The 12,014-nt window shown below is 34.8% G+C and overlaps 1 protein-coding gene across 1 annotated transcript; it reads left to right on the top strand.

Annotated features, from left to right (window-relative positions):
- Nucleotides 1-955: 955 nt before the first annotated feature.
- Nucleotides 956-7,475, top strand: gjb9a (gap junction protein beta 9a). Its single transcript, XM_065253196.2, has 2 exons — nucleotides 956-1,145; nucleotides 4,082-7,475. Exon 2 carries the CDS (start codon nucleotides 4,102-4,104, stop codon nucleotides 4,861-4,863), a length of 762 nt encoding a protein of 253 aa, XP_065109268.1. The 5' UTR covers nucleotides 956-1,145; nucleotides 4,082-4,101; the 3' UTR covers nucleotides 4,864-7,475.
- The last annotated feature ends 4,539 nt before the right edge of the window (nucleotides 7,476-12,014 follow it).

Below are 12,014 nucleotides of genomic sequence, written 5' to 3'. Positions count from 1 at the left end.
GACTAATTTCTTTGTCACCATTGTATTTAAACTGCTCACTGTTTAAAACTTAACTGCATTATTCATTACTAATTCTTAAAATCCATACTGGTCTTGACAACACAGATAGTAGAAATGAAACTCTTTAAATTTTTACATTTTTACACCGCCATTTCTTTTATTTTACTTAAAAATTGAATACTTTAGCCAATACACACTAAAACTTGTCTTAATTTCTCAACACAAGAATTTCTTAATTTAATCAAATGGTATAAACTGCCTCAACAGATAGAAATACTATAAAAACTGACTCAATCAACCATAATAAAACTGTATTTATGTGCACGTGTAATCAGTTGACAAAAGTTTTCCTTTTATTAATTAACAGAAAAAAATGCTTCATAAAATATATTTTAAAAAAGTATAGTAACAAATAAACATTACACCTTTACACTTTCCTCAATGCATATATTTCTATATGAATTTAAATAAAATAAACTGATTTCTAATGAGAACAAATATAAATTTAGATTTTTACACCATAATTGTTGAATGCATACACAGCATGTAATGCAATTTTTACAAAGGGTAAATCAAATTATTTTATAGGACTATGTAGTAATGTCTCCATCTTCTGGTGAAAAGGAACCACCATGTCTGAATTAAACAAATTTAACTTGGTTGATGGCCAATTTTATCTTCACTTACAACCAAAACAAATGCATTTTATCTATACGAACTGCTTTTAATGAATGTTATTGTGATATAGGGATCTCTTTTTGTGTGAGACAAATCTTTTTTGTCGTTTGTTTATATACTGTTTGCATTTTGTTGGGTGTGGTGATGACACATGACAAAGCCACAAGCTGGTACTTGCAAATAAGGCCTATCAGATAGGCCTCCTCACCTTGCAGTCCCTGTCTGTAAAATGACACCTAAGGAAAGAAATGCACAACCCACAGTCATGACCACACCTTTAAAATGAAGAATACATCAAAGTAGTTTCACACCTGTGTGGCGAAAATACACTCAGAATGAACAAGTGTTGCATGCACGTATGGCTGAAAATACTTAGATCAGGTTGGACAGGATTTTTTTGATGGTTTTTTCATTTTCTTTCCAGTTTTCTGTGCTTCCTGTTTTTCTCATGGTTCCGGCATTGTACGGTAAGTGACAAAATGTATTCATACATTAAAACAGGTCCAATATTTTGGTGTTTTCTTCTAAACAATCTGTTAAATGATTGCTATTTGATTTTATAAAGTTTTTATCAGTAGTATGAATAAATTTTGTTTAGTAGCACCAAAACATTAGTTGGCAAATACAAGTGCTATCCATATCTTAGTTATTAGAAATATAGGACATGCTAGATTCATGTTAGTATGCTCTTGCATTTGTCAAAGCAGCTTTTAAAAGTACAAATACTTATGTAGTAATTTATTGTATAATTTTACCTTGTATTTTTTGTTAGACTACAGTAAGTAGTAACTGTAAGTTTGTATCTGGGGAGGAGGGTTAGGTTTTGAGGAAATCTCTTTATATAAAATGGTCAGTGTAGCAGTTAATTTAGCCAGATACATGTTACTTACTGGATGTTTATACAACAAAATAATAAGGGAGATATGTGTGTTTTTTGGGCATTGCTTAAATAAAAAAGCCATTAATTGCTCAGATCCGATCCTCTAAGTGCGTATGACATGTTTTTGTAAATGAGCTTTTTTATCAGACTCTTAATGGATTGTGTCAACACACCGATATGTCTGAATGACCTTTAAATCCGATTACGCGAATTTAAAGCGAAAGTATTTAATGAATGTATACGTGCCGAGATCATTATATCATTTTTGACGGAGGTGGCGTTTAACGACTTTGCATCTCAGCTCCTCATATATTCTGTTGCAAATATATGTATAAAAATATATGTATACATGGTTATATTTATATGTCATCTGCTACAATGTTTTGAGAATAGCCTACTTCTGAAAATGATTTATTTATAAATGCTGGACTGACTGGTTTAACTACCATCAAAACAGGTACCTACCTGCTCACACCTCAATTGCATCTGTGACAGTGGTGTGACTATAAGATACATTTTAAGGCAACAACGTGAAAAAAATATTTAAACTCAAAACAAGTATTAAAGTCACAATGAAATTGAAATGAAAAACTAAAATTTTACTAAAAATACTGTCATTCTTTTTAACAAATTACATATCTTTGAGCTTCATTATTTTCAAAAACTTAAAGGGATAGTTCACCCAAAATAAAAAATTGTGTCATCATTTACTCACTCTTATGTTGTTACAAACTTTTATACATTTCTTTGTTCTGATGAACACAAAGGTAGATATTTTGGGGAATGTTTGTAAACAAACCGATCGTGGACCCCATGTACTTCCATAGTAGGAGAAAAGAATACTAAATGGGGTCCACGATCGATTTGGTTACAAACATTCCTTAAAATATCTTCATCTTCATATCTTCATATCTTCTAATCTTTAATCAAAATCACAAATCTCCTCCCCTCCTCAAAACGATCTCTCTTTACTTCCGTCACAGGGTATGGGAGGTGGGTGGTTCCCGGGAAAAATTTGCAAGGATTAGCAAATAGCAACATGACCCAACTTCCAAGATTCAATCAGTTCTCAATGGAGGAATTCAAGTCCTACCTTTTTAAAAATTTCAGAAGCCATTTCACTTGTATATACGCCACGATAAGGCTGTTCTCTAATTATTGTTTTTAATTTTCAATTTCAAATTTTGATTCAAACAATTACAAAGATAATCAAGGTGTAACAATCATTGTTGATTAAAATATGAATTGTGTGCTGCTGGACCAATGTGTTTGTAAGGCCCTTCGAAGGCACCAAATTTGGTCCTGTCCCAAATTGCGCACTTCATGTGGACTTTCGGTCTCGTGGCCCTAAATTGCGCGCGCTCGCTTAGTCTACGAGTCTGTAGGCATAGGGTGTCCCATCTGTTCATTTTTACGCTACAAAGTGTGCTTATCAGCACCCCCTTTGCACACTTGATGCGGTCTTCGGCGAAGCCTGCACTGCACAAGGCTCCACACACTTTACCAACCCAGAAGTCTTTGCGAAAGGGCGTCAAGGGTCCCTAAGGTCTGCACTACATGATGTCATCAAAGTGTAGACTCTAAGGAAGTCCACAAGTTCGGAATGTGCCATTTGGTAAAGGGCCTTTGACACATGTAGCCCAGTGGTTCTCATACTGGGGGCTGGGGTCCCCAGGGTGGCCCCAAGATTTATGTTTGATGACATTTATAAAATACATTAATTTATCATGAATTCTGTGTAATTAAACCTAAAAAAAGGCTACTAACCAACAGCACTACTTTAAATAATTTTAAATGTTTTGTTTAATTAAAATGTAAAGTTTTAGAACTGGTTTTTGTCATACATTTTCTTTGTGGGAGCCTACACAAGGGGGGCCACGCGGTAAAAAAGTTTGAGAACCACTAAAAAAGGTTCAATAAATGCATGTTTTCAAAGTCACAGAGTAATCGTGCTAAATAATCGTGATTATGATTTTGCCAATAATCCAGCAGCCCTACGTCATGACAGAGACAATAGCTGCTTCCATTTCATTGTGACTTTAATGTGGATAAAATGTAGAAATGCATATTTCTTATTATATCGGAACGTGTTATCATCCTTTAAAAAAAAAAATACACGTAAGTAGGGGATGCAAAAGAGAAAAACTTTATCCTAATAAATTTAGCTTGAAATAGGACCCGTGCTTTATTTCCTAAAACTTTTTGATTAGATTCTGAAACAGTTCGGAGCACCTGTTAGGCCTAGACATCGCTGAATGCCTCCAGAGTTTAAATATTAATCGAATACCAAATCTCCACTAGCTAATTAAAAAGATGATAACACAAAAAATGACATTTAATGACTAAAACCCATTAAAGTTTTTTTTTTTTTTGTTAAATTTAGACCATTCTGTCATGGCACCCATTATCAAGAGATTTGTTGACCCAAACTAGGACGGCCTGGTTCTGGATGTATCCGTCATAACATTTTAATCATCTTTCTGAGTCGGTTGTAATGTTTCATCACATACATTTGTGTTTCAGGACATCGGTGGTGAACAGAGATGAATTGGTCGGGACTAGAGGCCCTGCTCAGCGGGGTCAACAAATACTCCACGGTGTTTGGCCGCGTGTGGCTGTCTATAGTGTTCGTCTTCCGCGTTCTGGTGTTTGTCGTGGCAGCCCAGCGGGTTTGGGGAGACGAAAGTTCAGGCTTTGTGTGCAACACCAGACAGCCAGGCTGCAGCAATGTCTGCTACGATGCTACGTTCCCCGTATCCCACATCCGTCTATGGGCATTGCAGCTCATCTTCGTCACGTGCCCATCACTCCTGGTCGTGGCCCATGTCAAATACAGAGAGGAAAGAGACAAAAAGTATGTGGCCGTACATGAGGGTTCCCACTTATATGCCAATCCTGGTAAGAAACGAGGGGGCCTTTGGTGGACCTACCTGCTGAGTTTGATTGTCAAAATAACAGTAGATGCCGCCTTCCTCTATATTCTTCATCACATGTATAACGGCTTCGACCTACCTCGTATGGTTAAGTGCTCGTTGGACCCGTGTCCCAACACGGTGGATTGCTTCATTTCTCGTCCTACAGAGAAGAAAATCTTTACTTTGTTTATGGTGGTTTCCTCAGTGCTTTGCATTTTCATGTGCATCTGTGAAATGGTTTATCTCATCGGAAAGCGTATAGTAAAATGGTGTACAATGGCTCAAAAGCAACAAAAGAAAGCTGAAAGAATTGATCCCACGCGCATGAGCAACGCAAGTCTGAGTTCTCGAAAATCGAAAGACACAAAATTAGATAAAACTGCCATTTAACTCGTACAACCTTTGGGATTCAAGGAATTAGTTAATTTTCTTGCGCATAATTCACAATCTTTGAACATTTTGAGTTGTGAAATCTATTCATAAGGTTTTTTGAGACATAATTATACAGTATATTTTTCGGTACAATTAAGCTGTCACTGGGGCAGTACCTTTTCTAAAAGTCCTAATATGTATGATTTAGATACACTAAACATTTGGACCAATATTGAGGTACTAGTATGCAGTCTTTGGCATCAATATGTACCTCTGATGTACTATTATGAACTCTTTAAGTACACGGTGTACTTTATAAAAAGGTCCAGACACAGTGACAGCTAGGGAGCATTTTTTAGAACAGTGTATTACTTAATAATGTTTTTGTCCTGCTTTTGTAATTTAATGCAACACTGATTGTGCATTTTATAATAATAATTGTAAACTTAAAGGGACACTTCACTTTTTTTGAAAATATGCTCATTTTCCGGCTCCCCTAGAGTTAAAAATTAGATTTTTACCATTTTGGAATCCATTCAACCAATCTCCGGGTATGGCAGTACCACTTTTAGCATAGCTTAGCACAATTCATTAAATCTAATTAGACCATTAGCATCACACTCAAAAATGTGATGCACAATCCATTGAATCGGATTAGACCATTAGCATCACGCTCAAAAATTAACCAGAGTTTCAATATTTTTCCTATTTAAAACTTGAGTCTTTTGTAGTTACATCATGTACTAAGACCTCACTACTATACTCTCATTCTGGCATAATGATCAAGGACTTCGCTGCAGGAGGCGCAATGATATTACGCAGTGCCCGAAAATACTCATCAGCTATTGAAAGTTTCCAAGGGGACTATTTTCAGGCATCCTTGATTATTACGCCAGAATGAGAGTATAGTTCCTAGCCATATTGGTCTAGAAAATCGCAACTTTTAATTTTCTGTCGGTCTTAGTACACAATATAACTACAGAAGAGTGAAGTTTTAAATAGGAAAAATATTGAAACTCTCTGGTTATTTTTGAGCGTGACGCTAATGGTCTAATCAGATTCAATGGATTATGCTAAGCTATGCTAAAAGTGGTACCGCCATACCCGGGGATCGGCTGAATGGATTCCAAAATGGTAAAAATCAAATGGGGAGCTGGAAAATGAGCATATTTTCAAAAAAAATTTGAGTGTCCTTATAACATTGCGAGTGAAAGTACTTATTTATAAAATTACATACATTTTATCACTTCTTTTATTTGGTTTGTCCCCCTTTGCCTTAAAGGTTACATTTTACAAGACCTTTTTAAGACATCTTCTGACATCACAAGGGGAAACAAATTTCATGACCTATTTTTTCCTTGCTTGCAACCTAGTGACTTTTTACCAAAACTAAGTTATTGAGTTGTTAATTTTCATATTTTCTAGGTTGATAGAAGCACTGGGGACCCAATTATAGCACTTAAACATGGATATGTCCTGATATGTCCTCTTTAACTCTTTCCTCGACATTGACGAGTTATGTCGTCAATTAAGAGAAAACATATGCATTAAAAAAAAACGTGTTTCTGAATAATTTGATGTTGGCCTGTATTACCCAATTTATGGAAAAAACTGAAGACAAAACGTTATTTACTAATTCTAAACTCTCTGTATGTTTTGATAATCGTTCTGGATCTGATCTCTAACAAAATTCCTTCACAAAAATGCACTTATTTCAGCTTTTTGCTAAAAAAAATATTTTTAAAGAAAAATACCCATATTTAAAAGTTTATAAGCAGAGAAAAAAATATAGATAGGATGAAACGGGTTTTCTCTGTTTTGTTTGTTTGTTTATTGTTTGTTTGAAAGCAGAGGGTCTGTTATTTCATTTGATATATTTGTATGTTTATATACTTTTAGAAGAAAATTTTCCTGGAAGGTATTTTGTGAAACTTTTGTAAAAATCACAAAAAATGCTGGCGGGCAACTTAAAAAAAAAATGGCTGGTGGGGAATGAGTTAATAACCAGTGTACAAACTAAGCTGGCGTGGACTTCACAAATGTGCAATATTTTATTTTCTTGTATTTATTTATTTTGTAACAATCTCAAGGCACTTCTTGGGAACCAAACCCATGATGCATTTATGCGGTAAAATCCCATAATAGTTTGTCTCCAAATACTTAATAGTCACTGTCAATGTTGTTTTTCTTGTAAACTTTGTGGTTGATCTGATATTTGCACATCTACAGTAATATGAGACAATTTTGCTATGTTTTTGTTTACCTTTGTCTATTTAGTGTACAGAGCAAATGAATGTTCATTTACATAAAGGTGTTGTCTGTGGAGTCAGTGTATGATCTAAAATGTGTAAAGCACATTAGCAATACATTCTTAAGCGACCGAAAATGCCATATTAAAACACCTGTATGGCTTTTCAAACTCTAAGTATGCTATCCATCATTGTTACATTGTTGGTTTGTCTTTTCAGTCCATATTGCTGTCAGCCTGCACTACTTTTGTACCCAGAATGCATTTAAAAATAAAATGCTTTAGCACACATAGTGCCCAGTGCACTTTAATTTACATGTTACATAAGAATCACCTCCTGATCTTTTACATTCAACAACCAATGATTACATCACTCCTACCTTTACTCCCTCAAACACACACATATGTATCACACTACAGTCAAGAACAGAAAATGGATTCATTATATTTTCATTCAAACATGTTTTAAACAGAAATGTGATCAAACATGTCATTGCAACTGATGAACCTGAAGCAGGTTATGAACTTGTATATCAATATTCAAATGCAATGACCAGAAACAGAACATATCCTAATGTATGATTCATTCACTTCTGCACTGCTCCTCCTACACATGTGCCCTGTCTTCAACTAAACCACACATAGCAAACAATCCATCCCACTCACAGACGCACCAGCACGCACACTTTACAGCAATACCACCACATGCTGTTAGGCTCTAAGCCCTGTTTCTTCTCTATTGCTATGACGACATATAAGATTCAGAGCTGTACACCATTCAGAGTTGAAACGGGAATGCATGTAAAATTCATATTTACTTCCTTTATTTTGTAATGAGGAAGCAAGCGGTGTGCAAAATAGTAATCTGTACAACATAAAAAGTAATATAAGGACTAACTTGAAAAGTTACATTTTTTTAACATTAGTTAATGCAATACCTAACAGTTGACAACATGTTTTAACATTTACACTTATGCATCTGCCAGACGCTTTTTTCTAAAGAGACAGTACAGTGCATTCAAGATTAAAATTGTTATTATGTTCCTGGCATCAAACCCACAACCTTTTGCCCTGCTAATGCAATGCCATACCAACTAAGGTACAGGATACACATATTACACAAATTATTTTTTAGAGCACATAATAATCTGTTAATGTTAGTACTAGAGATGCACTTTAACCCTTAGTTTAACCCTTATATGTCACTTGGGGGCAATCTTAACCCCAGCCACTTTTCTTTATTTAAAAAACATGGTTTCCTTCATCTCAGTGGAATAAGATTTTGTGTCTTTTCTAGACTATCTGTCAATCTGGGCTTGATTCAGTCATTCTAAAGATGTGCTAAAAAATCACCAAAAGATGCCCTTTGGGGTAAAATGAAAAAAATTATTTTTATTTGTCGAAAAAAATCAATGCATCTAGAATAAATCTGAAAATTTCAACACAGAAAAGTAGGCCTGGTACTAAGGCACAAATGCAACAGAAAAGACATGCTCAAACACACACAAACACACAAAGTCACAGTTATCATTCATTGTGCCGCTCACCACTGTCCTGCAATATTAGATCAGAAATGTCTTGTCTGCAAGTGTTCATTTATCACAAAATAGAGTAACGTGAGTAACCAACTCATTTAAATTTCAGTAATTGTAACTGCGTTACTTGGTTAAAAAAATTATTTGTTACATGTTAATTACCGCTAAAAGTAGTGGAATTACAGTAATGGAATTACTTTGTAACGTGTTACTCCCGTCACTGTTTTTAACACAACCTGTGTTGTCCCTTTTATATATTTTAACATGAAATAACGCCTTAAATGGCATGACACACACAATGTGTAAAAAATTAACACATCATTTTTTGCAGTGTACACACATATAAAGACACAAACACATACACGTACACACAGACACAATTACATTCAGTAAAATTTCTGTGGCATTTTGTAAAAAAAAATTCATGCTTCTAAAACTACCAAAAATTCTACTATTTGAAATCATATTTATTTTTTATGTCCTTTCTTATGTTTATATACACATAAATTCACAATGTATCACTAAAGTAGTGATGTGAAATGAACTCTTTGAGAGCTCAAATTTGTGTATAGAAAATGTAAAAAGTTTATGTATAGAAAATGTAAAGAAACATCACTAGTATAATTAATGAATAACATTCAGAAAATGTAATTTTCATGGAATTGGTGTATCTCTAGTAAGTAACAATAATTTTGTTCATTGCTTATGTTAAAGCCATAATATGTACGATTTTTGTAAGTAAATATCAAAAAACCACCTGCACAGGCAGTTGTATACTTACATTATCCCAAAAGGCTAAATTCCTGTTTTAAATAATGGCTCATCCCTTGTAAATCTCACCCTTTTAGTGACTTATCATTCGCGTTATTCTCAGTTTCCGATTGTATAAAATTATGGCAATCTGTGAACAGCATCTAACACGCAGCTGTTGTGCCTTGCAGCCAATTCATTATGATGCCATAAAATGATGTGATCAAATGTACATGTAAAAAACAGTAATTCATTACCTCATCCATGAATATGATTAGTGAATTCCATATCACAGATATCATCTCTGGATGGTGAAAACAACATCTCCCAACGTTCCACGTCAATAGGCTTTGCCTTGGTTATTGTGTCATTGTGTAATAGCGATCTCTAGTGGTCAAAATCTACATATTGTGGCTTTAACAGACACATGTATTAGTAAATGTTTAAATCAAAGTCAGGGTGCGTGATCTCTGAAATCACCTAAACAAACACGCCCCTACCCCAATAGAATCTGGACCTTCTTTTGATAGACCCGCCCCACACATATGCAACCCAGGCAACGATGATGGTTAGTAGACACGCTCCTTACTGCTGATTGGCTACAAGTGTGTTTTGGTAGTCGGCCCGACTCCCTTATCCAAAGTGTTTTACAAAAATCACGCACCCCACCTTTAACATGAACTAAGATTAATAAATGCCAGAAAGTATTTATTAAATAAGCTCATGTTAACAACTGTAACCTATTTGTAAAGTTTTGCCAAGAAATGAATGCAAAATGAAACAAAAACAATTATGCAGTTAATATGTATAATGTTCATATTGTAAATCATTTGTATTGAAATTATCTATAATAACCACTAAACAAATAACCCAACACACAAAAATGGCACTTATTAAAAAAGTTTTTTTTATATTTTGTTTAATATAGTAACTTTTATAGGTGAAAACTTTACCTTAAACTCTAAAAAATGCTGGATTATATTTTACCCAGTGTTGGGTCAAAACTGGACAAACCCAACCCACTGGGTTGTAATTGAATCTATGCTGTGTGGGTTGTTTTAACCCATTGTTGGGTCAAATATTAACATTTTCTGGGTTAATTTAACCCATTGGTTGTTTGTCTATTTTTTTTTTAAATAACCCAGGATGTTTGGAGTGCAATGAATGCACACAAAATGGATATCTTGCCAATTTTGCTATTATGCTGTATCAAGAAAATTCTTCTTTTAAGGTGTTAAATTCCTCTACCTATACCACTTTACCTATTTAACTTGATCCAAATCATTCATAGATTGAATTGGAGACAGTTTTTAAATTAAAAAATTGTCTGACACTTAGAATAATGCACCATTCCCAAAACCTCTAATGATGAGCGTGTTACCAAGTTACTGCGGTCAAAGGCAAACATTCAGGTTTGACAACAGGAGCAACGTTGATGTTGTTGATGCACATTCTGTGTAACAGATGGAAAGCAAAATGATGACAAATGTAGGTTACTAAAGAACAACAATGTGCTGAAACTAAACCCTATGTGCACAAGTGAGTCCAGAATATAATATTAGTGGACATTCGACCCACTTATGTATTATTCTGACACACAATGCATTCAGTTTGGCCTCGTTTATGCTGAACTAATTAATTTAACTAAAAATAGTCCCTTTGGCCCTTACAACACCACCACCAGACTTTCTCCTTCGCTCCGTTCCCAAATAATTCACATGAGAAATACGTATATGTAGGCCATGACAGATGGAGGGATGGAAAAGAGGCTAAGGAGGGGTAGTGCTGAAAAAGTCATCTATCCAACTGCATGCCAAACAAACAGCTGAGAAAAAAAGATGAAGACGCTCACTTTGTTCCTATACTTTTATTGACAGTCAAGGCAGTGTGAAATATACGTATTTTGTAGTGTTAACAAGTGTAACAACTCCCTGCGGACCAGTTTGCTTAGTAAACTGAGCTTAACACGTACACGTTGTACTGCATATTAAGCATTATCGGTGCTTATTATTGATGACGTCATCATTTCTACATCAATCATCATATAGCCATTCAATACTTTAATTACCCCAGTAACAAAACATTCACTATTTTTATAAAAAGCCCACAGCATACAGCAAATATTACTGACATTACATTAAGTAGTGTGCATTACAGTTTAAGCTTGTATGCTTGATCTATGAAAGTCATATTGCATCCACGATTACCCATTAATATAGCCAGACCTATCAGTTAACACAAATACTGTTCAACGTAACATTAAATCAATAACCTAATAAAGCTGTTCACCCTGACATAAACAGAAACGCAGCTAAAACAGATGCCTAAATTGTGCTTTAGTAAAATTGCTTTCATTACATAACCGTTCAAACCTTATTGTTATTCCCTACATTACTAGTAATGGAAATCTTGGAGCCACTACTTGTTAATAATATGTACATTATTAAAAAAACAATACCTGCTTATGTTTAGAATTATTAAATGGGCTGTAATAGGTTATCCAGTGCAATAATGAGTGTTAGGATACAGACTTCACCTCAGTGTGGGACTCTGCCCCCTGTGTGTACGATTAAGACACCTCTTCCAGCCCAGCTCTCTCCTGTACAACAATAGCAGCCAACTCTCCAGGCTGGCAG

Source organism: Paramisgurnus dabryanus, chromosome 17 (assembly GCF_030506205.2).
Source record: "Paramisgurnus dabryanus chromosome 17, PD_genome_1.1, whole genome shotgun sequence".
In the NCBI taxonomy this organism is placed as follows: domain Eukaryota; kingdom Metazoa; phylum Chordata; class Actinopteri; order Cypriniformes; family Cobitidae; genus Paramisgurnus; species Paramisgurnus dabryanus.
Note: the sequence above shows the minus strand (reverse complement) of the source record. Positions and strands in the feature narration are given on the sequence as shown.